A 26,839-nucleotide genomic window follows, 5' to 3' on the forward strand; every position below is an offset into this window, starting at 1 on the left:
TGTGGGGATTTTTGTCAGGAATGCAGTGGTGTGTTTTTTAAAGCTGTGGGATGTATGGTGTAGACGTGAGAAGCGTTTGTTTGACAGTATGTACCCTGAGAGGACACGGTCTCCCCATAGGCTTCTATTGTAAGCGTGAAACGTGTCTCCCCCGCTTTGAGGGCTTGTAAAATCCAAACCGAGCAATTCATATAAAAACGTGTAGTAACTTTTTATCAGCACAGTTGGGAGAGTAATGTGTGAAAGTTTGGAAGCGATACCATTAATGCCCTAGGAGGAGATAGATTTTGTTCGGGGAGTAAAAAAAGTCCTGATTTTGACAGTTTTGTCCAATTTGTGGACATTGTGTTGTAGATAGGTGAGGGGTGAGAGTGTAGGAATTTTGCGTCTTCATGAGACGAGTCCAACGGTGTTGGTCTCATGTTTGTGGGACATTCTTGGGAGGAGTTATAGTGCTGCAAATTATCCAAAAGGATCTTTTAGTTGTGTGGCTCCGTTGGTGGCGCTATAGACTTTTGTGGTGTTTTTGTTTTTTTATTATTTTTTATTAGTGAATGTTTAGGCAGACCGGACAAGTGTGCCGAATTTCAGTATATTTCATGCATGTTCAGGGGGTGAAATTAGATTATGTGCATTATATGCATATTGCGCGCGCTCATTAACAGCAAGAACAGTCTAGTACCAGGTTTTGAATGGGTGTGTATGTGAAAACCGGCTCCAGGCCTTCTGGCCGAGATGCCTCATGGGTGTTGGGGGGGGGGGGGGGGCTGGGACACTGTTTAGTGTGTGTTTGTAGTGCTGTTAATGTGTTGCTAATGTGTTGATCTGCTGAGCAAACATAATAGGGTCTTCACCTGAAGTACCTTCAGGGTCAGGCCCTAATAAACAGTCGTTTAGGTATTCGTGTCAAGTATTGAACATTTCTGAAAAATATCCATCCGACCGTAAAAGCTGTGAGATAATAGAAAGAAGATTATTGGATTATAAATGAGTTTGTCTTTATTAAATTCTTACAGCGTAAAAAAAACAAACATCCTCATCATGGCACAAATATGAGGTATCATCCCAAAGACACAATACATTAGTACATGTAAAACATATTAGCATTCACACAATGGGCAGTCGATGACCCTGATCGGGGAGCAGACAGGTTCCACCTATATGAGCCAGTAAAAATAGGATGTAACAGCCGCTCACATTATCCAGACAGACCAGCCTCTGAAGGGACATCATCTATTATCTAGAAATATGGCGCGGAGGGACAGATAGGAAATGAGTGTGTGTAATTAAAGGCATGAACAGAGCATGTCCCATTAGTGGGAGCAGAGGAAGCAGCATGACTGGGAGCAAATTAGACATTATATTAGGGAACAAAGTCTTTTAACCATCATCACCGGTTAATCACGATTTTTGCTTATGTTCTAGCATCATAGCAACTTCAACTATGACCATTTTGATTTATGATAAAAATGTAGACCAAGACAAGAAGATGTTAGCTTTTAAGATAAAAAAACAAAAGTGTTCTCTGCTAAAACACAGTTCACTAGTAACACAGTTCTGTGAGGACACTAAAAACTTCAAGTTAAGTCTTTGCTAGCCACCTTGTGGACAAATCTATACTACAGCTCACTGTAAAATACAACCAAATTTTACATTCAAATACAACATGTTAAAGTGGCACATATGAAGTAGCTATTATCACAAAATTCAGTGCGCACTATTTCTGTAAAGTGAGCAATAGCAAAGACAAGACAGTTTTAAATGTCTATCGCAGTTTTGTCCTCTCTCGTTTGTCCTCTGCCCATCCGTCTCCGTCCTTCAAGCAGAAACGCCAGTACAGTAACCCAGCGCTGTCCACAAGACCTCTGTTGCGCAGAGCTTTCACAGTATCTGAAGTAAGTAGTCGTTCCCATTGCGATGGCATCAAACTGCTCCGTCAGTAGCCACACCTCCCACAGGAGTGTCAAAGCATTCATAATCACCATAACCACAACCCAGAACTCCTCCGCCATCAGTGTTAGCCACAGCGACAAACTGTGACTGTTGGCAGACATTTTGTTGTACAAGTAACTAGCGGCTGTGGCCACAAAGAGAAGGTGGGCTGTCACCATGGAGAGGATGAAGAAGAGGAAGAGGCGGTGGTTGCCCCAGCCGATGCACTGGTTTAGGAAAAGGCAGTGGTGGTCATAGTCCTGGATGCACACGTCACAGAGCTTGCAGTGTTTTGTGTAGTCAGGTTGGAACAGCTTTAAGGCAAAAAAACCAGAGGAAGACGGGTGACATTCTAGTTATAACTAATCCAACTTTTGTAAGGTACCTTGACTAAAACTGACAACCTTTTCCAAAGCAAAGAGTTGTTTGTGTTTCCTTCATTATTTTAGCTTTGCACAGACAATGCTAATTAACTTCCTGAGACATATCAAGAAGGGTAAATACTGAAAAAAAGAGGTTGTGCAGACATTCCCAGGCTGTGACCAGGTGGAGAGGGCTGGTGATCGACCTACCCGCCCATGTCCAGATCTAACTAGATGTAAAAAAAAAAAATCAATCGCTAGACACACTGAAGACGGAATCATGGCTGAGGATGTCTTACCTCACAGTATGGACAGAATCTTTGGGGGCTCTGGTTATTCTCTGCCAGGTCAGCGATACAGGAGAAGCGAGGATCTGCATCTGCTCTACCAAGTGTCCCAGGGTTCTGTGTCAGAACCTTACAGAACAAACCAAACACTAGAGAGAAGTGGACCATTGACACCTGGATTAAGGCATTGGTTGGCCACACACGTTCACAAAGTTAAGGACAAACTTTGGTTATGATCAAATCTACCCTGAGCTAGAGGGTATATTCAAGCTAAGTACTGGTCAGTTGAGGACATGAGAAAAAAGTCCAAAATCAAAAATGTATGGTGTCATTTCAATTCAATTCTGATGTTCACTCATCACATACGGAAAACTGGGCATTGGGTCATTTCATGAAAAGTCTGACAGGCTTTAATAATTACAGAAATACAGCAACAACTTGCATCATGCCCAGTGTACTTTAAGTTGGGTTTGGGGTTCAAGGTTTTAACCCAAATAACCGTCACAGTTTCACATCAATAGTGGGGCAAAATAAGCCTCATGTTTCAAAAAAAAAAAAAAAAATTGCACAGGCATAAAAGTTCAAATAAAATTTCAGAAACTTGGACCTTTTTTTTTTTTTGAGTGGAGATGATTACTAAAGAGCAAAATTATCGTAATTGTTCAAAAATTTGAGTGAGATGCAATGGTGGCAACTGGGAAACTGCTGTTACTAGCATACTGGGTAATTCACCCACTAACAGAACCTTTGTTACCGCCAACAGACTCAGGTTGTTATTAGTGTTCTCATTCAATATTTGTATGTTTCAAATACATTTTCTCTCAATCAATCAGTTTGACACAAAGACTAATGTAAATAGTGCCCTGCTTGAAAAGACAAAACACAATATTATGTCAGCAGACACTATTTTGTGAAGGATATTAGGCGTTATTCTTCCATAGAAGCAAAGCAGCGAATGGAGCATGCCAGCTAAGAGGGTTCCCAGGTAGATGGGGTTGGGTAACCTGGAAGGAAGACAGCTGCTATCTGAATAAAAAGATATAACAAACAGTACAATATGTTGAGTGAGTGACAAATACCTCACACATGCTATGATATTAGTCAAACCTTTGGTAGGTGGTCATGCGGTGGTACTGCGTGAAAATACTTCTAGCCAGCCAGGGGAAGAGCAAGCCACAGGTCAGCCCGCTATAACCTCCCAACATGGCTGCTGTCAGCAGAATGGCGGCTCCGCTCAGACTTGGAAACAACAGTGTCCAATAGAACAAAACTAGTAAAAGACAAAAAAAATGTAAAACGTAACAAAAACAGCTGAACACATGACTCTGTTTCCATAGTAACACAAATGACCAACTGAAGGATGTAATATTTACCATGAGACTCTCTGGGTTTGTGGTGTATTGGCTCATTGATGTAGCGACTCAGTAGTTTGGTGAGTTGCTGATGTCTACAAAAACACACAGTACAGAAATATATTCAAAATACTGGATTTGTTAGTACTAATGGTATTTTTTTCCAAAGCAGGTGGCAGCTCTTCAGGCTTTTCCCCACAGATGCTGCCAGGTGGAACATTCACCGGAATGTCTTTCCCTGCTTGCTGAGCTCCAGTGGTGTCAGGCCGCTGTGGTTCTTCTCATGGAGCAGTCGGCACCCTGCTTTCTGCAGCAGTGCCCAGCACACCTCCACGCCACCTCTCTCTGCTGCAACATGAAGTGCTGTCGCCCCCTGCTGGTCAACAGCATCCACAGCACACCTCTGAGAAGCAAATAGGAGAGTAAACTGCAAAATTATCTTTGCTGATCTTTGTCCTTTTCTGAAGTATAGCGTCTTTGTATTAGAATCCAGTCCCTCTTGCATTAATAAATGTTGATTCATATATGATCTAACAAGATATGCAAACTTTAAAAAAGTACTGCCATCAGCAAATTAGGAAAGTACATTACATCACCTCACAATCTGCATTAAGATGGAGAACCTAGGCTAAGCACTAAATCAGTTCAATAAGGCAAAGTGCAAGAGATCAGGTAAAGAAGTGCACAGTCTTAGTTATAGAGGAGGTGCTCACAGAATGAATTAAACTTCTTGAGTTTCTGAGAAGGGGGCCCTGCACTGATTTAGTATTTTATTCTACCATTGGGAAACCATGAACAAGAATAGTCATGATGGAAACAAATGGCATCCTTGGGAGGAATGCAGAGGCTGAGACAGAGAATATGGGTATTTTCACACCTCTAGATTGTGTTCTGGTCCTATTTCCTCCACAGTATGGTTTATTTTCTGCTCAAATAACTCACTACAAACATCAGGAGGATGTTCACTGTGATTTGGTGAAATGTGTCAGAGAGATGGAAGGAGATAAATACAGGAAGAAAGTCTTGCGTTCAGACTAGATTTTGCAGGCATTGTCTACCTTTGTCTTCTGGAAAAACTGTTACAGTTGGACATGTCCAAACATGCAAAGTACACCTGGTTACAGGAGCCCTCGAGGCTCAAATCGCAGAATACACTTGAAGTTCGGTTCGGCCGTGCCGCTCATCACACAAATGAACTGCTTCAGAGTTTATCTGGGACTGGACAAGGACCACCTCCTGTCGAGGGTCTCCATCTGCTTGTTTTGGTCTGTACCTTCGAATGAGTGTTGTATTCAAATGCATTAAATAAGCCCCACCATGAGGTAAATTGAAATCAGTAAAGAAATTTTAAATTCAAGCAAACAGGATAGGTATGAAAAGGTAGATGGATGCACACCCAGAGGTCCCCCTGTAAGAGAACAGTCTTTCTGCTGCCTGAGGGGAAAAAAAAGGCATATAGTACATAGTATATACAGCAGGTAAAATAAGTATTGAACGCGTCACAATTTTTCTCAGTAAATATATTCCTAAAGGTGCTATTGACATGAAAATTTCACCAGATGTTGGTAACAACCCATGCAACCTACACATGCAAAGAAATCAAACTTTAGATGTCCATAAATTATGTGCAATAAAATGGAATGGCACAGGGAAAAGTACTGAACACACTGACTTCAATTTATCTAATACTTCATACAAAAGGCTTGGTTGGTAATAACAGCTTCAAGACTCCTCCTGTATGAAGAAACTAGTTGCATGCATTGCTCAGGTGTGATTTTGGCCCATTCTTCCGCACAAACAGTCTTCAAATCCTGAAGGTTCTGTGGGCCTCTCCTATGAACTCTGATCTTTAGTTCTGTCCATAGATTTGCGATTGGATTCAAGTCAGGTGACTGGCTGGGCCATTCCAGCAGCTTCATTTGTTTGAAACCAAGCGAGGGTTTCCTTGGCTGTGTTTGGGATCGTTGTCTTGCTGAAATGTCCAACCTATTACGAAAGTATATTACATCACATCACAATCTGCATTTCTTCAATTATATGAAGTTTGCCTGTGCCAAAACAGCCCTACACCATGATGTCCTCACCTCCAAACTCCACCGTCGGTATGGTGGTTTTGGGGTGATGTGCAGTGCCATTTGACCTCCTAACATGGTGAGTATTACGGCATCCAAAGAGTTCAGTTTTGGTCTCATCTGACCAGACTACATTCTCCCAGTATTTCACAGGCTTGTCTAAATGTTATGCAGCAAACTTTAAACGAGCTTTAACATTTTTTTCTTCCACAATGGAGTCTTGAGTGGTGAGCGTGCATACAGGCCATAGCTGTTGAGTGTGTTGTTAACTGTTTCCTTTGAAACAGTTGTACCTGCTAATTCCGGGTCTTTCTGAAGTTCTCCACGAGTGGTCCTTGGCTCATGGACAACTCTTGATAATTCTTCTCTTAAACTCCTTTGTTAGAAATCTTGTAAGGAGCACCTGGTCGTGGCCTGTTAATGGTGAAATGATTTTGTTTCCACTTCCGGATTATGGACCCAACAGTGTTCACTGGAACACTCAGAAGTTTAGAAATCCTTCTTTAAACATTGCCATCAGTATGTTTTTGCGACAATAATGTCGCGAAGGTCTGTTCCGGTTGCCTTTTTGCGCCTCCATTACTTCACATGTTCAATAGTTTTTCCCTGTGTCATTCCATTTTTTAATACATAATTTATGGACAGCTAAGGTTTGATTTCTTTGCATGTGTAGGTTGCATGGGTAGTTAACAACATCTTGTGAAAATTTCATATCAGTAGCACCTTTAAAAATATATTTACTGAGAAAAATGGTGACGCGTTCAATACTTACTTTATCCACTGTAAATATGTGTATAGTATATAGGAATATAGTTATAGATTCTGAGATACCTGCATTAGTTTAGCTGTCCTGATGCTATCTCACTGTCCACTAGCCTTTCTAATCAGATTATGATAAGAAAACAGATATCATGGTCAATGAGTTCGGAGACCTGTCTACCTACTTATTTATCTTTTATTTATCTTGTGTTTTTTTTAATGTGTTTTTCTCCTATTCTTTTAGTTGTTTATACTCTTCTTCTACATTATTATTTTATTCCATATTTATTTTATTCTATTGTATTTTTTATTGTATTCTGCTATGATGACATAATTTCCCTTTGGAGATGAATAAAGCAATCAATCAATCAATCAATCAATCAATCTATCTATCTATCTGTCTATCTGTCTATCTATCTATCTATCTATCTATCTATCTATCTATCTGACTTGCATCCAAATGGAATAAGTAGAACAAGCTATAGACAGTGTGTATGGGTGTTATTTTCTGAGCTGCCACATGCAAGTTTGTATGTCTAAAAAACCAAAGGTACAACTTTGTTTCAAAAGACAAGTGACTGATCTTCATATAACAGTAACAAACTTTCATCTCTGTGAAATAATGTGTGTGTGTTCAGTCTCAGTGTCACCCCAGTCACACCTGGTCTCTGAGCAGGTAGCGGACCACATCTGTGTTGCCGGTGGATGCAGCCAGATGAAGAGGCGTCACCTGGTACATGTCTGCATCTGTGAATTGGAACATCCCAGTCTCCCACAGGTAGTGCACTGCAACACTGGGGAAGAGCGTGAGTGTGCAGTGAATATTCAGTTGTGAAAGTGTTGTTGTGACACTGTCAACAAATAACAAATAAATCTTATGTTTGCTCCACTCACATGTTACCTCCAGTGACAGCATGATGCAGTGATGTTTTCCCCTGCAGGTCTATGAGGCGTAAATCAGCTCCATATCTCATCATTTGGTGAATGATGTAGATGTTTCCCTGCCTGAAAGTTGCCAAATGTTGCACAGCTTCAAGAAGAGCATTGCAAGGAAGATGTTTGCACAAAAACCTAAAGTAGTGATAACTACTAACCTGCATGCAAAGTGAAAGGCTGTCTGTCCTGCATCACATGTCAGATTAGGGTCAGCTGCATTACTCAGGAAAAGGTCAACCAGGGCGCGGTTTCCATGAAGGGCAGCATAGTGGAGCGGGGTGAAACCGCCCCAGCCTGGATGAAGACAAACATACACATCAGTCAGTTATGAAGACGCTGACCTTGAGACAACCCTTGTGACACATAATGTAAGCTGGACACAGATGTATGGTCAATCAGCCTGTTGAACACTCTGGGTTTCTGGGTTTGGGTTCTCTCTGGCACAAATGGTGTGTGCTGTGTTGTCACAGGATCTGATAGATCCCTGCAGGATTGTGTTTCACCTTCGTAATGGGACAAAATCACTCCAACAGACACTGGAGCATTGTAAGGTTTAATAGTTAAAACAGTTTGAAACTATAATTTATAAGTGTATTACATTCACCAGAGAAACAATTGTATGTATTAAAGCATGTAGCATTCATATAGCATTCACACAAGAAAAGAAAATCTTCCGAACTAGATAAGTTTTATTCGCAAAAACTGTAGTTCTTCTTTATTATTATTATTTTTCCTCAGTAAAATGCAATGTAATAAATATTTCCATTTATCAGTACGTAAAACTAGCTAATTAAAAGAAGAAAACAGCACATTTAAATCATGACAATTTGTCTGATTAAGAATAAGAAATAAACCAAGGATGTTGTTGTTCCTCAAGGGATGCATGCAATATACTTCTATATATATTAATTTAGAGAAAATGGGTTGAATTTTTTTTTCCCCATGAAAATGTATCTTGCTAATTCAGAAAAACTGGGATTTTCTCTCGTGTGTGAATATGATGCTTTCAAACATTTACAAAGACAATGGACCAAAATGATCATATATTTACGAAAAACCGGGATTCTTGTTCCTCGGGTGAACGCCTACTAAACACCATAGCTCAGCTATAGTTGACTCAAACAGTATAGGCGTTCAATATTATTACTATGTTGTTGTTAACAGTACAAGGGGAAGTAACGGTGGCCTGTAGTTTCACCCAAATACATCATATATAGCCAGTCCAGGTGTACACTTCCAGCTGTTATTCATTCTTACCTTTCTGCCTGAGGATTCCCCGGTCATTCTGAATGAAGACTATACACTGTTCAACATTTCCTCTCTGTATATAGTCAAATATGTCTCCGCCGCCACCATCAAGGGTGCCTGCAGGCATCGGGTGCATCATTATGGGAGGAGAGAAGAAACGGGCTGTTTTATTTCGAAAATAAAAGCAAATAAATAGGAACAACTGATAGGGAACTAAAAACAACGTTAAACTTCTTCCCAGTAACGCAAGGGGAGAAGAGAGATCATATTTCGCTGCTGTGTACCGGGGCTCTCACATTGTGCAGAAAGGGTTGAGGCAGACCACGCCCTGGATAAATGATTGGCTACAGCCATGCACATGATTAGTGACGCCACCAAACTCCGGAAAACATGTTGTGTTCCTATTATTAGTACGTTGGCAGAAGAATTAGCTTGACAGCTAAAACTGTTTTTGTGGTTAGTTCATACGAGGTGAAGGAGAAAAATTTGTAACAAGGTTGAGAGTAAACCTGACATTATCCAGCAAATTTGTCAGGTTTATTGGTGGTGAATGTAGGAACGAGTAACTTAAGAAGCACACACTGCAAATGGAGTTTGAAAAAAAACGTTGTGGTTTATCACCCGGAGAAAATGGCCTGAGTGTTGGCTATTTGATTGGCCTCGCATTGCATGAAACCTGGCCTTGGGTTTGATTGTAACTAAAGCCCAATTAGTCTGAAATGGTGCCACCGAGGTAAATATAAACAGTACCAGTAGAGGAAAGAACCTCGGGAACTAAGATAAACCTGGTAATGGATCTTCATAGTGAAAAACGAGTATGTCGTAGCGGGTTGTGTCTAATTTTCCTTATTTATTGACCGCTATAACATCTGTCACTATTTCTGTTATACTACATTCCACAAGATGGCGGTGTTTATATATGTTTGTGACGATGCTGTGATTTGTGAATAAGTGATTTCCATTTACTTTGACGAATTGAGGAAGTGGTGGCAGATTCGTGTTTTTTGTTTTTTGTTTTTGTTTTTACTTTAAAACTACAACGAGTTTTTTTTAAAATTGCTACAACTAGTTTTGACCAAAATAATTTGTTTTTTTGGTTAGCTAAATCATTAAATATTGTTTGTTCCTTAATTGGACATCACTCACAAAAAGCACAAGAGGAGCTTGACTGAAAACAAAAATGCATACGCAAAGGCTAATGGAATAGATTCAGTTCCAGGTGGTGTAATGTGTTCCAGTTCCAGGTTTGTTCTATTAATGTTTGTTAGTGGTGCAACAAAGTGTGACTGCAGCTGCGCTAGGTGAATCATGTCTGACTTCATTTGCCAGCCTGATATGACATGTCTAAAAAAAGTATGGGATGCTTGACTGAGCGATTGTGGGAGGGCCCCATCCAACCAGCTTAACAACAGTTGTTCACTTCTGCTTCTCTAAGGAAGTTGAGAGGCACATGACCGAGGCCAGCTGATGTGAGTTACTCTGCTTGTTCAAAGTTCAGTCGGCTGGGTGCAGATTAGTAGTCTTAACAGGAGGGCCTGCACAGTACAGTAGTCATGTCTCAGCAGGTCTACACTTGTCTTTCCTCCTCCTGACATGGACAACAACGAGAATAAAAGCACAGCCCCGTGACCTGTGATTGGAAACTCCCACATGGCTCTAACACAAACGCAGGTAAGAACACGGGATATAGACGTGTGTTGTGTCTGATACTCAATTCTGAAAAGTATGTTGCAGGCAGCAGATTTTGTGGTATGTGTGACTGGGTGCTGCTTCTTCCTGATGTGAGGAATGAGTGGATGCTTGCTCTCTCACATGCTCACATTCACTAACAGAGGGTTCTCATTTGTAGACACATCAGAGTATTCATGTATTTCCAAGGAATCTGATGTGCTGCTGCCTTAATAATAACTGATTCTATTGCATCAGTTCCCTCTTAGTAATTCAAGTGTCTGAGGAAACAGAATGTAGTCAGAATTATATCCCTGTAATGAGGAAACAATAGTCTTGTCAGGTCTCAGACAAACTCTTACCATTACATCACCAGACCCTTGTAAAAGTTTGCTATCACAGTTTTTTCCTTTTTTGTTGGTCAGAAGCATTTCTGTCCTCTTGAAGACCAATATTGTACTTTTCAGAGAACAAATATACTTTTGAAGGACATTCTTCCAAACTGTATCTGTAAGTAGCAAGCTCTTCTTGACTCACCTCCATTTTTGAGTGTGCCGGACGAGACTGTACACGAGTTATTACACATTATATTTTAGATAATATTCCAGGCAATATCGAGAAAACATCCTTGGGCTTTATCAGTGTCACATGTGTTTCATTTTGTAAAGTAAAACATTGCCTGTGTACCCTTGTGTTTTCCCAAACTCCTTTAAAGTCCCTCCGGTGAGTGACTGAAAAAAAATCTAACTTTTTTAGTTTTATTATGGATACCGATAAGTGAGCTTTATTGATCAGCCAATAGAGAGCATTAATGCAACAACAGTGAATAATTATGTCTGTGTGGAAAGCGATCATTCAACATCACCTAAAACATTGCTTTTGTAACTTTTGAAAACATCATGTATCCAATAAATGTATACATTGACTGAATTGTTATTTCTTATTAAATTCAGTTCCATTACAAAAAAAAATCAAACTGCACCAAGTACAGTGTAGGGCTGGGAATTGAACTTTGGTACTTTTGTGGCAGAATCACATCGCTTCAACAATATTAATTATAAAAGATGCCTCATTATTCAATACCTGAGGAGTAAATCTCAGAAGTGCCGTTTATTTTTAATGTTGTAAAACTGCCTTGTTTGGAAAAATGCATCATCAAACAAACAAGTTGAAACAGGCCAAAGTTGCACCCCATTTTGGTGAAGTGGTTCATATTTCCATGTTGTGACACTGATGATGAAGTGTCATGTATTTTCATTTGGTTAAAAGAGAATTTCATTGGTATTGAAAAAAGAATGATCCTGGAGGATCCACTATTGGAGAAGGTACCAACATCAAACAATTGATTTTTTTTTTTTTATCCATCCATCCATTTTCTTCCGCTAATCCTGTCACTGCCTATCATAGTGGCTTTCGGGGGAGAGGCTGGGTACCCTAACTCTAACCCAAGCTATGCCGCTCCCATGGGGACAATATTTATGTCACAAATAATTCACTATTGCGTTTATGTGATTTGGTGAAAGAGAGATTGACTCCACTTTAGTTTCTGATCGATATCTGATATCCATCGGCGGCACGGTGGTGCAGTGGTTAGCACTGTTGCCTCACAGCAAGAAGTTTCTGGGTTTGAGTCCCGGCTCAGGCACAGGATCTTTCTGTGTGGAGTCTCCATGTTCTCCCTGTGCCTGCGTGGGTTCTCTCCAGGTATTCCAGCTTCCTCCACAGTCCAAAGACATCAAGAGGGGACGAGGCTGATTGATACTCTAAATTGACCGTAGGTGTGATGGTCAGTGGTTGTCTGTCTATATGTGTTGGCCCTGCGATGGACTGTGACCTGTCCAGGGTGAATCCTGCCTCTCGCCCGAAAGCTGCCGGGATAGGCTCCAGCCCCCCCCCCCCCCCATGACCCTTAACAGGAATAAGCGGAAGAAAATGGATGGATGGATCTGATATCAATTTGGGATCATACATCCTCAAATTCCACAGTCTAGAAAGGACTTTAACTTACAAAGGTGACATTCATGCCCATAATGTGTTTCCAAGTGTTGTATTATACATCAATAGTATCATGCTGATCAAGGCTGATAATGAGAGGGGCACATGACTGGTGGTCCTTCTCTGTGGTGATTTATCTGTCAGTGTGCACTGGCGTAAGAGAGGATGGTTTTGTTTTGGTACAACTTTTTATCCAGGAACTGGTACAGAACTTTAATCAAGGGCATATATTTCTTAAAAAAGGGTGTTTTTTTCATTCTTGTTTCTTTGCTCCCTTCAGGACCAGACTGTGAAAGGAAAGAGGATCAACAAAGAAACTGGTGAGCTGAGTGCTTCAGGGGAGTTATCTGTCTCTGTGGAGTTAAAGACAAAGAAGGTGGAGGGTTCTTATGAAGATCCACAGCTCCCACAAGTGCTAAGAGAACAACTGAGGGAGCTGGGAATTCATGACTGCTCGGACACCAGAACCAACCCTGTTCCTTCACAGCAGAGAGAGGGGCATCTTGTCAAAGTCCTGCCGCTCTTCATTCAGGTATGGACGACTGAGACTTTGACATGTTTAGAGTCAAACTCTAAATCCATCTTGGAATCATACATTTTTGTGGCTGGAGAATTTCATGCGGAACTGTGTTCTAATCCATCACTCTCTGGGAAATGTAACGCATGATCAATTAAAGTGAGGTGGTAGTAACATGTTTGTCTGATCCCAACACAGCCCAAGTAAGAAACGTGTTAGTGGTCTGTGGTTAAACTCGGCTCACATGTCACACGAAACACCCTAGATTTACATAACCTGGGGCCTTGCCTTGATGAATTACAAAAAGAGGAAGTTCATCTTCATCTTGCCTGAGTTTCATCACACGAATGAAGAAACCTTTGTTATCCTTGCACAAACTCATTATATGAAAGCAGTCACTCTTCTGTGTATTAATAGCACCATTGATTGGGCTTACATCATTCATTAAATAACCCTCTGGTTGTGTGTGTGTGTGTATGCATGCGTGTGTACGCATAACCCTCATGACCAGAGATTTAACCAGAATGTAGGGTGTTACTTAAGAACAGCTAACTCGGTGAAACGCAATATCCTCTTATGAACCTGAAAAGTGCATGTAGCAACACCTGGCTTCTATATTTATAATGTTGCATCAACCAAAGCAGCGGGGATCAACTCTAACATAGCTACATTGTTTCTCTGCACCTTGATGTGAAAATCCAATAGACCTGAAACTTTCAGAGCAAGTATTCAATTAATGAATACAGAGAACTGACACTCAATAAGCTGCAGACCCCTGATTTTGATTAACAGGGACTCTCTTATCTGGAGGCACTTTGGGTGGCATTCCATCAATTTGCTAATGACGTCATAAATATATGGAAATAATTTTGTTGTGAATGAAGTTTTATTTTCAAGTCTTCAATATTTCTTTGCTAACTGAATGATAAAAAACATGGGTTTTTAGGGCCATTTCATTTAGATTGTATTATTTTTCTGCTGATATGCCAATCACATTTCCCCCTGACATATTAAATAGCAAGAAAAACAGCATAATTTTATAATTGTTTGCGCTTATTTTAAAGATATTTCAGACTACTTTTTGCTAGGTATGTAATTTAATTTTATCTTCCTAATTTGCTCATCAATTTTTTTTTCTCAGCATATTCACTTGATTTCAGTCACAAAAGTTGGAAAGAGGCTAAAGGTAAATTTGCAAGAATTAGCTGAAAAAAGTTTAAAATTAAAAGTAAAGTAGGAGAGGACAAAACCCAAACTTTCAAAAAGACTACAAAATCTATTTCTAACATATTTCTAGTTATTAAATCTAATCATTTAATCTGTGATGCTGATTGTTGTTAGATTTCTTATATTGAAATTAAACTCAATAACATGGAATGAAATGAATTAAACTTATCTCATTTAAACCTCAGACCTAAACCTAAAACTTCTGACCTTAAATGACCCCTTGGGCTCGATGGACCACACTTTGGGAATGCATTTTTCATTTTCATTTCATGTTTATTTGGCTGGGACAGATGATACAAGACATTGTAAAAAGTTTAAGTTCAGACCATTAGGTACTCAACTGACATTACTACATCATTACAGGAGTACTAAGTACTCATTTGTCTGACAGTATTACACACCAGTTTAATTTTATGACTCCATCCTGCATAGTTGCAACAATATCGCACTGGCAAAATCTGTTCACAGACAGACGGGCAGTTTTATAAAAACCTGGTGCTCAAACTCGAAAAGCAGGTACTCAACACAACCTCTGTGGTAGGTATTGCACATTATGCAAAAAACTCTGACACGGATGAGAAAATCTTTGGTTGAATCTCCAGACTGGCACGTGTTGTAGTGAACAACATCAAAATTCTTCAAGGTTTTCACACATCTTTTCCAGATTGGATGCTTCATTTCGTTAAATAACTTTCAATGTGTTCATGTGTTTCAGTCTCCAATGTAAAAAGTCTTTCTCACTCTCTCTCTCTCTCTCCAGGTCTGTGAGGAAGGTGGCAGACTGGAAGTGGTGGATGTGAAGGGACTTGCAGCTCTCACAGCAGACACTGTCATCTCGAACATTCACAACAGACTAGTAGAAAGGCCTGCAGGTACTGATAACCCCTCATTTCAGAGCATGCAGTCAAGCTCTGTTATGTCAGAGGTAAAGGAGTTTCAACCAACTCTAGTGACTTCAGCTTTTCATGTTCTGTGATTCTTTTCCTGTAGATTTCACAAAGCATAATTGTTTCTCATGTTCTTGAAAGGGGAAAGCAAAGTGTAAACACCAGGTGCTTTGATGCTTAGATCTGTGTATGTTCTGTTTTTGATCATTTCCCTCTTGATGCAGTGCTTGCACGATGTAGGTTTCACTTTCCTTTCTCAGAATGTTTTCTGAGGTACACACTCCTATTCAAGATCTATATGAGAGAGCTTATTAGTCTAAACTGTTTTGAAACATACATATTGTTTTCTCTATGTAAACTTGTAAACTGAAATGCTATGTTACTCAGCACATGATCTTGTTGAATCTTATGTGTTTTCAGAGGACGCTCGTAATGAGGTTGTGCGATTCTTCCAGAGGCAGGTGGAGGAAACAGAGTGCGAGGCAGTAAACTGTCCAGGATGGCTCCTTTTAAAGTCTCTGTTCCTGCTGACAGCTGACAGCTCAGTGAGTGATCGCTGACAGAGACTGGCAAAGACTCAGAATGAATGTTAGGTGCAAGGAGTTTCAAACAGACTGACTAAACTAATGGCTAAAAAAAAAAATCATTCAGTGTGTAGGAACAAAACTGTGCCTTGAAGCATTTCTTGAATGAGACACATTAACCCACATCTTACAAATGCATCACACTCCGAGAACTGCAAAATCATACTATATATGTTCCAGTCAGATAACTCAGCTTTGAAAACAGTAAGATTTTGTCATCGAGCTCATCATTCCTTTCATGTGCATACATCCAAATGTTATTTCAACCGCTCATCGCAAGAATGCACTGCAGATGAGCGCAGGGGTGGTAGAGGGTGTGTAATTGGTAGGAGAGGAGAGATGATCTCAAGCATAAATGAACATCCAAAGCTGGTGATTGATAGATGATGAGGGGAATGAAGCGTAGCTGTGTAGCTGCAGTTACCTGAACTAGCTCACTGCTTTCTTCACTGGAATTTTTAGTCAGTAGTGTTATGAAAAATGAAATTGCTATATTTATTCCATTGAATTGACTAATATTGTTTGTGTTTGTAGGATATTCTGTCTTGTGTAAGTCCAGGACTTCCTGCTGCTCTGGTGAAATGTTTGTACCTACTAGTGTGCATTCCAGCCAAGAAAGAGAACTTGGCTGTAGAAGAGAGCTTTCAGGAGCCACTTACCCAGGTGAATAGAAGCAGTAGTAACTGACTTATATCATGCACACACTCCCTGCTGTCACATCTCATTGTACTTGGGACTCGTCCTGTTTTTCAGGTCCTCCTCCAGCTCTGTCGGCTTCCAGTCAATGTGGAGAGACTGATAGAGACTCGGGAGCTGCAGTGCCTGATCATTGGGCTCACATCACTTTGGGATCAGACCAGTGTCTCATGGAGGCATCAGGCCTCCCGCGTCCTCAAGGCAGTTTCTGCTGTAGCGACAAGCAACACAGTTCCAAGCTTGCTAGGTGACACAACTGGGATAAGTAACATTTCTTCTTCCAGGTTATAATAGACACTGTTACATCAACTCCAAGAGAGAATGCACAAGGAATAGTATTAACATGCTAGAAAACAGGCTTGACATAAATTGGATAATTACATTCCAGTAAGTATTTTTGCAGGCAGATATTTTTACTGCTGTAATGAGTTGATGGAACTGAGACACAAGACCAGATACATCTCAGAGGAGAGAAAGACTGCAATATGTTTCACATGACGCCTCAAACAGCACACGTAATTCACTCAAATGTTCTAGTACACAAACATTTCTTTTTAATTTGTGTTGGACATCTAAATATTTTCCAGCATTATTGCATGATTCCCTACATCTGTCAACAAGTTTCAGATGTCATATGTTACATAAAAGCTATGTATGAAGTCTGTCAAAGCTGAGACGATGATGTTTCACACATGATTTGCGCTCGTCTTGCACTTAGTACTTGCCACAATGACCCCTCTGTTCTGTGTTTCTACTCTCATTTATCTATGGATTCCTTTCATTTGTCACTTGCATTGTCGATGTCACTGATCACACTAACATCTCCCTTTTTAGGTAAGAACTGCGTTCGCATCTGCATTCAGAACCTGTTGCACATCCATGATGAAGTCTCGGGGCCACTGTTAGCTGAAGTGGCTGTGGCTGTGTTTAGCTTCATCAAAGACACATATCCTGTGAACCCAGCGCTCTTCAATGAGTTTGACGCTCACAGCGGATACAAGGCTCTTGAAAACATTCTGAAACGGTGAGATTAAAAGAGAGGGATCACAAAATCATGGTAAAATTGTAGGGGAGTAACATATCAGTCTTTGTCTGTTTTTTCAAAGGGACTGTTCACTCTAAATCTTCAATCATGTCTTACTTGTCATGACGGTTCAGGTGTAGTTTGGTCAGAAATCATGCTCATATCAAAGGAACATGCTAACTTTCTTAGAAATACATTTGCTGTCCATCCTACCCAGAGACAATTAAGAAGATAGATCCCCTTCTCTCCCCTTCATTAGGGACCTTCGACCCACAGAAACCATCTGACCACTACTTGGCTTAGCACAATGAATGCTAGTGGGTGGGAACAGAAACCGTCTGACCACTACTTAGCTAAGCGCAATAAATGGTAGAGGGTGGGAACCGTTGGCATTATTTTTCATAGCTCACGAATGCAGTACGGAAGAGAGATGGGTATCAATCATCATGTCTGGTTCTTTGGAGGATGGACACAAAGAATATTTCCCAAAAACTCTGAGGTGTTTTTAGGGAATGTTGATTCTGATGTGATGTTAACTGTTCTTTCAAAACATTAAAGGGCTCTTCATCAGGTGCTAAAAGATCAACTTGTTGATCAGTTGTTTATCTTACAGCACCTGATGAAGAGCCTGTCAGGCTAAAAAACATCATGTAAACATGTCATATATGTGTGTGTGTGCGTGTGTGTAGATATTTTTAGGAGCTATATTGTTTAAGGTTTTTTGCTGTACCTCCACGGGATTTTTTTAACTCAGAGCCTGAAGAATCAACGTGCATGTGCCTACTGATTTTTGTCTTGGAACTGTTCCTTTAAGCCAAGAAAAGGATAGAAATATCAAGAAAGAACTCATAGAGGTATCAGTTTAGAGAGTTCTTTATTTCTTCTTTTTTCAAACTATTTTCCTTTTATCATTATACCATCATAGCTGTGAAGAAAATGTGAGTGTGGATCAGTTCCAGCCTGTAGAGGAGCTGCTGGCTCTCATTGCCTCATTCACCCTGCTTGGAAAGACAGAACTGAAAGTGGCTCTTTGTGTCAGCAGCCCTCAACCTCCAGGCTTTAAATTTGACCCACCCCTCAGCAAAGGTAAGTCCTGCATTGTTATTCACTGGTCACACTTTCTAAATTGTGTCTCCAGCAGCTGATTGGTCCATGAGAAAAGACTGTGAATGTAAACGCAATCCCATCACTTGCATGGCTAAGCACGTCCTGGCTTAGCGCAGGAATAGAGCCTCCAGATGACAACGCAGCTCATCTGTTTGCACTTTTGCCCTCTTATAACACACCCAAACTGCACACCTTGACTCCCTGCCGCTTCTGCCTGTACCCCACTGCGGCGTGCAACATCCATCAGCTTAACGGGAAGCTGAGGCGATTATGTCGGGGATGATGAAGTGGAGGCTTCCTCTCTAACTCTGTTAGGATGCCCCACATCCATTCACCACTGGCCTACAGCAACCAGCCATCTATCATAGATGCACATACACCCCTGTCCAACATTCATAAATAGTGTCCATGATAAACACACACCGACTGATCGGAACATACACACACACTGCAGCCATCTATCACATCAAGGAGTAGATCGCTTCCCAACAGAGGACTGTTTTCTGCTGATCTTATTTGATTCTGATGCAATTTTGTTTAAGTGTGGAAATGAATCCTATTACTAACCAGGTGTATATTTATTCACAACAAACATATGTGTGTTTTGGCATCCAACATAGCAAACAAACTCCATCAAGGCAGATTATGCTACATTTCTTTCACATTCATATATGGTGTGTTGTTTGTTTTTAATCTATCAATGTGCATGTAACTCAGTTCACTTACAAAATTCAGCTTAATGTTAAAGGTATTTTGTAATTTGGTAGTTTTCATCTGTCTATGAGATTGACTGTCGAACTTTTCCAGAGCAAAATCTGATAAATTGAACTTTGATTCAAAACATGTTTCGGCTAAATTGACCTCGGACTCACCTTGCTTTGCAGTACTATTAGTCAAACTACAGTGCAACCTGTCATAGATAGATAAATCCTTTGCCAAATTAAAACACATTTCCTTCTAACATTTTTGTCTGCAGGTTCGCCGGTAAAGAACCTGGCTGCCTTCCACCTGCTGCAGTCCTCTTTGCTCACTTCTCAGGATTCTCTGCTGTGCTGTCAGATCCTTCGAACCCTGCAGTCAATATGGGAGAGAGACCAAGCTAATTTCTTCCTTTTGGAGTGGACTGTTCAGACGATGGCCCAACTTGCAGCTTGTGTGTGGCGTAAACCAACAGCTGTCCAAACACTCTTCTTTTCAATGCTTGAGATGGTATGGCTTCTAGATAACAAAGTCCTGTTTTTTGTTTTTATGATTTCCCTGTCCGGTCTCACTGAACACTATGGTTCCCTAAAGGTGATATTCAAGTTAAACTACATTCCCCATGAGACACTACGGGTAGTGTTGGGCGTGCTGAAGCAGAGCTGGTCTGGGACACTGGCCGTTGGGGTGGCAGGGACAGACTTTGGAGTGGTGGCTCTTACAAGTTTTCACAGGTAGGCAGTTTTTATGAAGCCCCACTGCGGTTGGGTAAGAAAAATAAGAGACAAATCTTCTCAGTTTACAAATGCACACACATGGATTCGCAAACTGAGATTTGAAATTCAAGTACACCCTCAAGTATTGTTCTAGGGAATGTAGGCCATTTTGAAAAAAGTAGTCATGGTTTCATTTACACACAGCACATGGACATGGGCACTGTTTAGATATCCATGCATGTGGTTTATACAGAATCCACTCAATGTTTGGGCAGATCTTTTGAGTTTGGCTGAGTTTGCCTCGGTACTCTTTTAATTCCTCTTGTTCCCTCCATAAGATGTTTCTCCTCTATTATGTAGGATGGCAGTGCGCAGCGGAATGCTAGCGGAGGTGCTGAGTGACTGGGGTCTTTTGGAGCTGCTGCTGGTGGAACTTCGTAGGAGAGCCAAGATCCTCAGGAAGGCCGGAGTTGTCTCTGGACCTCAACAGCCGTCACCATGTGTGGACAGTGAGAGACTGCTCACTACCTGTATGCTTCAAGTTGTATCCATCCTCACTCTGCGTTCCATCAAAAACACAGGTACACACATTCACGTCATAAGATGTATCTCAGGTCTTTATCACTTTATAAATATATGTCTTCCTCTCACCATCTGCAACTATTTATTTGTCCTTTATTATACCTCATGGATGCAATTTCTCAGCAAAACCTTAAATGATTTTTTTTTTTTCTAATTTGGAAAACTGAACCTCTACACTCGGGACTGTGTTGATTCGTTCTGGGTGATCAAAAATCCCTGTAATGTCAGAAATCCTCTTTTTTGCCACAATTCAAGAGGTTATGTGATGACGGTGACAAAATTACACATGAATATTTAATAGGATGAAGTGATGAGATTTCATTTTCAAAAGGAGAAAACATCATCATATTTTGCAAAAAAACTGTTTCTGTGCAAGCTGTGATTCTAGATAACATCAAGGATTTCAACTGTATTTATAATTATTTGTATGTGTGTTCCAGTGTCGGTGCGAGACCTTGGTATGGTTCCCTACATAAAGATCTTCTTGGATGAAGATCATTATCGAGGACCCACTCTGAGCATTCTGGAGCAGCTTGCTGAGATTAACCCAGAAGAGTTCATGAGGACGGCCATAGGAGCCCTCTGCTCCTCCACACAACAGGAACTCAGTTTGAAGCGGGACCTTTTGCAGGTAACCTTATAAACACACAGTCAGTCTCAGACAAGACACACACACACACACACACACACACACACACACACACCCTGAAATGGTAAGAGATGCAGTAATCTGAGTTGAAGTGTAAACGTAGTCCCAACTCCACATCAAATCATAACAAATTGTAATGCACTTAAAACATAATAAGCTAGTGAATTTATTTTCTTAACATGCGGGAGCCTGATTACATTATGGACAAATGCAGATTGATTTGCTAAAACAGGTTTAGCTGTTAACTCTGCAGCGATTTGATTAGGCCAGCAGCATTGTGCTGAAGATTACCACCTCTATCGGATCAGTGAATGGGACGGAGATCTGATTAAGCCTAACTAAGTTACACACCTACTGTATGTGTCCGTTTTTATAGATGGCAGCGAGAAGAGCACTTACTTGCAGATATTATGTGTATTCAAGGTGTGTGAGTGTGTGCTTGTTTGTGCATGTTGGCTCTGAGTGTGTGTGCTCCTTGTGCTAACATGGTTAAAGCAGGTGGCAATCAGATTGGGTCCGACCTGGGTTGGCAAGTGTTGAGAGCCATTGTGATTACTCCAGTTTCACTTAATCACATTTCCCTCTGCGTTCTGCCTCACACATTACCTACCTGATGGATTAGCTCTCTAAATTGAATAAAGCTAATGTGATTTTGTTGACCTCCAAAAACTATTTACAAGAAATGATTTATGATATATCTATATGTTTCATCTATTTTTCATTACGTTGTTTTAATTGACTTGAGAGATCCTTTAAAAGCTCAGAGATTGTGTCAAGCTAAGTGTCTTTAAATCATTTTCTTTGAGGTAAATTTTATTTGTGTAATTGGTAGACTGAACTGTGCCTTGATGATTCTAAAGGATTTATCTCTTCTGTGTGTCAGTCTGTGCTGAAGGTGCTGGAGAGCCCCAATAGCTGGGATGCTTTCAGACGAGCTGGCGGCTTCACTGGACTGCTTTCTCTGGTGGTGGACATGGAGGGAGCTCTCTCTGACTCTCCTCAGGGGGAGGTGTGGAGGTCCTTTGGCCATAAACCACTTCTGGACCTCATTCTCCTCACTCTGCACATCCTGGCCTCTGCTGTGCATCTTCACACAGTGAATGCTCACCATTTTCAGACTGGCGGCTTCTATGAAAAGCTTGCTGAGGCACTACTTCAGTTAGGCTGCTTCCACACTGAAGGCCCAGGGAAGTGGGATGACGAGATTGGAGGCTGTCCCAAGAAGACTGAGAACAACCAGTCTCAAGGAATGAGCTTTCATCAGTTTGTTGAGTTAGCAGAGGCCCCCGCAGGAACCTCCCTCCCCTCTGTCACACTGCCCGTCACTCTTCAGACATGTCTCAGGCTGATTTCCTTTCTTGACCAGTTTGCCACAGGGACCTACTGTCCTTCTCAGTTTAACTTTGGGTTGCAGCCTGAGAGTAGATGTGACAGAGACAAAGACAAACTGAAAGGATCAGCAGCGCATGAAGGGATATATTCAATGTCGCCTCCTGTCCACATGGCGTCAGGCCAGCACTCTTTGGAGGACGCACAAGAAAGATCTAGAAATGCAGTGCTCAGCATATCCACAATGTCTCAGTTCAGGTGGGTGTATCTGTCCAGTGCGTTACCAATAAAGTCGTCTCGCAGTGATGAGGTGGGTCTATGAGGAGGACTTTTATGTAATCTCACATTTTGTCTTCTCTCACAGCTTGCCCTCCAGTGGATTCACTTGTGATCATGTTATTCTTCACCCAGGAGCAATTCGAGTCATCATGGCTCTCCTTCCATCAGTGTTTACTCCTGAGGACCCTCAGGTAAAATGCTCCGCCCCGTAGAGTGACAGAGACCTTCAAACCTGCCAAGCTATGCATTTTACATAATAGATATGTGTTTTGACATCAAAAGAGTCAGCTGGACACTCCTGGTCATAGATGCTGCACCTGTACAAGTAAACTGAGGTGCTCCAGTAGTTTTGGTCTCAAAATTTGTATCTGCAACATTTACAGGTTGCAGGACTGATGTCATATTACCTCACTAAAGTTGATGTGCCAATATAAGACACATTTAAAATTCATTGTTCTTCTCCCTTGTTTTCAGCTCTCTTTGGAAGTGCAGTTCTCACTGGCAAACCACATTCAGACTGTCGTCAAATCTGAGCGAAACCGCCAGATAATGTGCGAGGGGGGACTGATCTCCACACTCCTATCTCACTGTCAAAGTATTCTGCTTGCTCCAAACCACCCTCTTCATTTACCTGTAACGCGTATCCTGGAGAAGCTCTCTTCTCAGGCCATCACGCATTCAGACTTTAGGTCAGATATGTTTTTACATTCATTCTGCATTTTTACACACAAGAAGTTGTATCTTATATGTGGTTATTTCTCATCTTTTTCAGGAAATTTCTGTGTTTAGGAGACCCTCTTATGTGTTTGGTAGCCAAAACAGTACCAGAAAGACACCCAAATGGTATTTGTTTTTTGACACTCATATTATATGTTGTTTCTTATTATTTCTGCTCTTGGATGTTAGTTCTAATATCTTGGCATTCAATTTGCTTCACATGAAGTCAGTAATACATCATATTGTTTCCACTAGGTCACAGCACAAACACGGACACTACACAAGGGTCTTCAGCAAAGAGACTAAAGCGGACATTCAGCCTGTTACAGTCTACAGGTCCTAGTGAATCCTCTGGTTCAACAGTTCCTGCCCATCAGATCATCAGTCTGGTGTCCATGACAGCACCTCGCACCTTAAGATCTCACTGGATCTCCTCCTTGCCTGCCTTTGTGGAGTTTGACATGAGTGAGAGTGGATATGGGTACATTATTGTTTTCTGTGTAGTCATGCAGTATTTGAATAGACCGCACCAGATAAAAGACATTTCCTGCTGTAGAATCATGTTGTTTTGGCTCTACACTTTTCAATAAATAAATAGATTTGGTGCTGTAACAGAGTAAATTATTTTGAATATAATCAGTATTACAAAACAGAATTTTACATACTCATCTTACCTAAAGTTTGGGAATAAGAAAGCTTTAATTTTCAGAGAAATATTGATATATTGAATCCATGTGGTTTCTGCCATCTGCAGCTGCCTTTTCCTGCCGTCTCTGGCTACAGTGAAAGGAGTGACTGCTAATTCTATCTCAACAGGTGGAATAGGAGGAGGTGAGAGATTAGGCAAAATGTAAGACATATTTAATCAATCTAAATGCAAATATAATTTGTCTGATTATCTCCATCTCATTTGTTAGACTGCCGGGGTTTTCCTCCTACAGCCGGTCTCTCATTTTCCTGCTGGTTCCAGATCAACAGGTTTAGTTCAGCCTGTGATTCTCACCCAGTCCGACTCCTGTCAATTGTTCGCCACATGTCCCGCACAGAGCAACAGTATATCTGTCTGTCTATCTCCTTCTCAGCCTGTGATGGCTGTCTGGTCATCTCCACAGAGGAGGAAGCATTTACATTCTTAGGTGAGAGAGATCCAGATCTTGTCATTTGAGTACCTTACAGAATATAGAACTTTCCAGTTTTATATATATGCAGTATGTGTATATATATATGTGTGTGTGTGTGTGTGTGTGTGTGTGTGTGTGTGTGTGTGTGTGTGTGTGTATATATACAGTGTATATATGTATATATGTATATATATGTGTGTGTATGTGTGTATATGTGTGTGTATATATGTATGTGTATATATATATATGTATGTATATATGTATACATATGTATGTGTGTATATATATATTGTGTGTGTGTGTATGCATGTCATTCCAGCTTACCAGCAATTCCTTGCCATTGTTGTCAGTGTGTGACTGTTGAGTCAAAAGTTTTTAATGCATAGATAAATTAAATGTGTTTAAATGTATTTGTTTTACAGATATGATGGAGCCAGAGGTGGGTAGCCCAACAAATACGCCCACCTCCCTTAGGTTTTGTTGCTCCAGTATGTTGGTCCCCCGTCAGTGGCACCATCTGGTTGTGGTCATGGCCAAAGATGTGAAGAAGAGCTGTCTGGCCTCGGCCTACTTAAACGGCAAAGCTGTGGGGACAGGGAAGGTGTGAAAAGAAAAGTTTAAGACATGTATGTATAACACCAATTTGAGTGTCAATGCAGCATCTCCCGGCTCTGTCTTCTCCTTCAGATGAGGTATATTCAGCCTTTCCCGGGTCAGTACGTCTCCATGGACCCCTCAGCTGTGATTGATGTGTGTGGACTGATAGGTACACCAGCTCTCTGGAAGGAGCAGGCTGCACTCGCCTGGCGCGTTGGTCCTTCTTACTTGTTCGAAGAAGTTTTAAGCCCCAAGGCTGTGGCCATCATTTACACTCAAGGCACTGCCTACCTGGGCAACTTTCTAGCTCTGCGCAACACAGGTAAGTTACATGATCTTGACAGTGTGTCCTTTGTTTACTTCCTGGATATCAGCTTGAAGAAGATAATATTTTTTTCTGCAGTTTTTAATTATTGTAGTTCTGATCAGTACATGTTTGTGACAGTGTCTTTCTAGTTACTCTATAACCTGCTCGGATTTAGTTTCACCTTTATATGTCAATGTAGATATACATTTTGAATTATTAACATTGAGTTAATATATTTATTACAACTTATATAGTGCCAAATTGTATTTGATAATTAATACATTTCACACAAAATCTGTTGACTCTCCTGGATGTGTCCAGGGCACATTTCACATGCAGAGTCCTTCCCTCTCAAGCTGGTTCCTGCAGAGAGGATCTCATTTGGAATCAACCCAGCAATTTCTACATTAACAACTGTGGCGCAGATCAGAGAGGACTACAATGAAGTGGACTGTAGGCTGATCGCTAAAGAGGTACATTAGAACTGTGCTGAACATGTGTTTGATATTTTTGTACGCTTTTGCAGTCACTATATCTAATTACAGATGGGGATAACGTCTCGAGATCAGTCCACCCCAGTGTTCCTTGCTCGAAACATCAGCCAGCACCTGAATGGCACAGCTCGCACCATAGGAGCAGCTCTGCTGGGACATTTTGGTGAATATGCTTTTTACAAGTTGTACTTCAGTGAACCCTACGAGTATATTTATTAACATCATGGCCTCTTTCATCTAGGTGTGCGTACATTTAACCCCAGGAGTGCTTCTGATGGTTTCCTGTATGTTGGAGGACCCGCAGTTCTTCTGAGTCTAGTTGCAATGGCACTGGATGATAGCTCACTGTATGCGGCGGTCAAGGTGCTCGTCTCTGTCCTGGAGACCAACGCCACCATGCATCTGGAAATGAGTCGCATCAATGGATACAAAGTCTGTTGGGTCATGTTTAAACTTCTGTATAAACAGAAATCTAGTGTGTTATTTGTTCTTAAACATCATTTGCATTCCTTGTAGCTGCTGGCTTTCCTGCTGAAGATGAAGAGTAACATGGTCAGTCACAGAACCTTTCAGCTGATCTTGCATCTCACCAGTTCAGGGGAGCTGAGCTCTGCCTCTGACAGCCTTCAGAACAAAGCTGCTGTCCAGGCTCTTCTGGCAGACCTGGAGGTAAACAAAAAATTCTACTGATCTAAG

General features: G+C 41.0%; 2 protein-coding genes across 4 annotated transcripts in view; one reads left to right on the forward strand and one right to left on the reverse strand.

The window, feature by feature from the left end:
• Nucleotides 1-1,001: 1,001 nt before the first annotated feature.
• LOC147247577 (uncharacterized) lies at nucleotides 1,002-9,255 on the reverse strand. The gene is made up of 10 exons (XM_086180279.1): nucleotides 8,958-9,255; nucleotides 7,859-7,994; nucleotides 7,659-7,769; nucleotides 7,426-7,558; nucleotides 4,158-4,336; nucleotides 3,955-4,028; nucleotides 3,689-3,851; nucleotides 3,503-3,585; nucleotides 2,594-2,784; nucleotides 1,002-2,246 (listed from the first exon to the last, which is right to left on the reverse strand). Exons 1-10 carry the CDS (start codon nucleotides 9,085-9,087, stop codon nucleotides 1,758-1,760), a joined length of 1,689 nt encoding a protein of 562 aa, XP_086036405.1. The 5' UTR covers nucleotides 9,088-9,255; the 3' UTR covers nucleotides 1,002-1,757.
• Nucleotides 9,256-9,738: 483 nt separating this feature from the next.
• The window catches only part of wdfy4 (WDFY family member 4), a 44,938-nt gene continuing 27,837 nt past the window's right edge, over nucleotides 9,739-26,839 (forward strand). The window contains exons 1-25 of one of the 3 annotated variants that reach the window (XM_086179932.1): nucleotides 9,739-10,619; nucleotides 12,892-13,143; nucleotides 15,116-15,227; nucleotides 15,663-15,787; nucleotides 16,361-16,489; nucleotides 16,580-16,769; nucleotides 17,357-17,546; nucleotides 18,472-18,632; nucleotides 19,630-19,862; nucleotides 19,947-20,086; nucleotides 20,429-20,649; nucleotides 21,091-21,281; nucleotides 22,183-22,886; nucleotides 22,993-23,098; nucleotides 23,382-23,596; nucleotides 23,680-23,750; nucleotides 23,880-24,105; nucleotides 24,379-24,455; nucleotides 24,542-24,760; nucleotides 25,168-25,346; nucleotides 25,433-25,664; nucleotides 25,971-26,122; nucleotides 26,195-26,306; nucleotides 26,385-26,575; nucleotides 26,660-26,812. In XM_086179932.1, the coding sequence (XP_086036058.1) occupies nucleotides 10,599-10,619; nucleotides 12,892-13,143; nucleotides 15,116-15,227; nucleotides 15,663-15,787; nucleotides 16,361-16,489; nucleotides 16,580-16,769; nucleotides 17,357-17,546; nucleotides 18,472-18,632; nucleotides 19,630-19,862; nucleotides 19,947-20,086; nucleotides 20,429-20,649; nucleotides 21,091-21,281; nucleotides 22,183-22,886; nucleotides 22,993-23,098; nucleotides 23,382-23,596; nucleotides 23,680-23,750; nucleotides 23,880-24,105; nucleotides 24,379-24,455; nucleotides 24,542-24,760; nucleotides 25,168-25,346; nucleotides 25,433-25,664; nucleotides 25,971-26,122; nucleotides 26,195-26,306; nucleotides 26,385-26,575; nucleotides 26,660-26,812 (4,602 nt within the window). In that variant the 5' untranslated portion in view covers nucleotides 9,739-10,598. The remainder of the gene's footprint in view (nucleotides 10,620-12,891; nucleotides 13,144-15,115; nucleotides 15,228-15,662; nucleotides 15,788-16,360; nucleotides 16,490-16,579; nucleotides 16,770-17,356; nucleotides 17,547-18,471; nucleotides 18,633-19,629; nucleotides 19,863-19,946; nucleotides 20,087-20,428; nucleotides 20,650-21,090; nucleotides 21,282-22,182; nucleotides 22,887-22,992; nucleotides 23,099-23,381; nucleotides 23,597-23,679; nucleotides 23,751-23,879; nucleotides 24,106-24,378; nucleotides 24,456-24,541; nucleotides 24,761-25,167; nucleotides 25,347-25,432; nucleotides 25,665-25,970; nucleotides 26,123-26,194; nucleotides 26,307-26,384; nucleotides 26,576-26,659; nucleotides 26,813-26,839) is intronic. The other 2 variants (XM_086179930.1, XM_086179931.1) reach the window with 2 other exon arrangements.

Source organism: Aulostomus chinensis, chromosome 16, assembly GCF_037954235.1.
Source record: "Aulostomus chinensis isolate RoL2024-O1b breed Wild chromosome 16, RoL_Achi_v1.0, whole genome shotgun sequence".
In the NCBI taxonomy this organism is placed as follows: domain Eukaryota; kingdom Metazoa; phylum Chordata; class Actinopteri; order Syngnathiformes; family Aulostomidae; genus Aulostomus; species Aulostomus chinensis.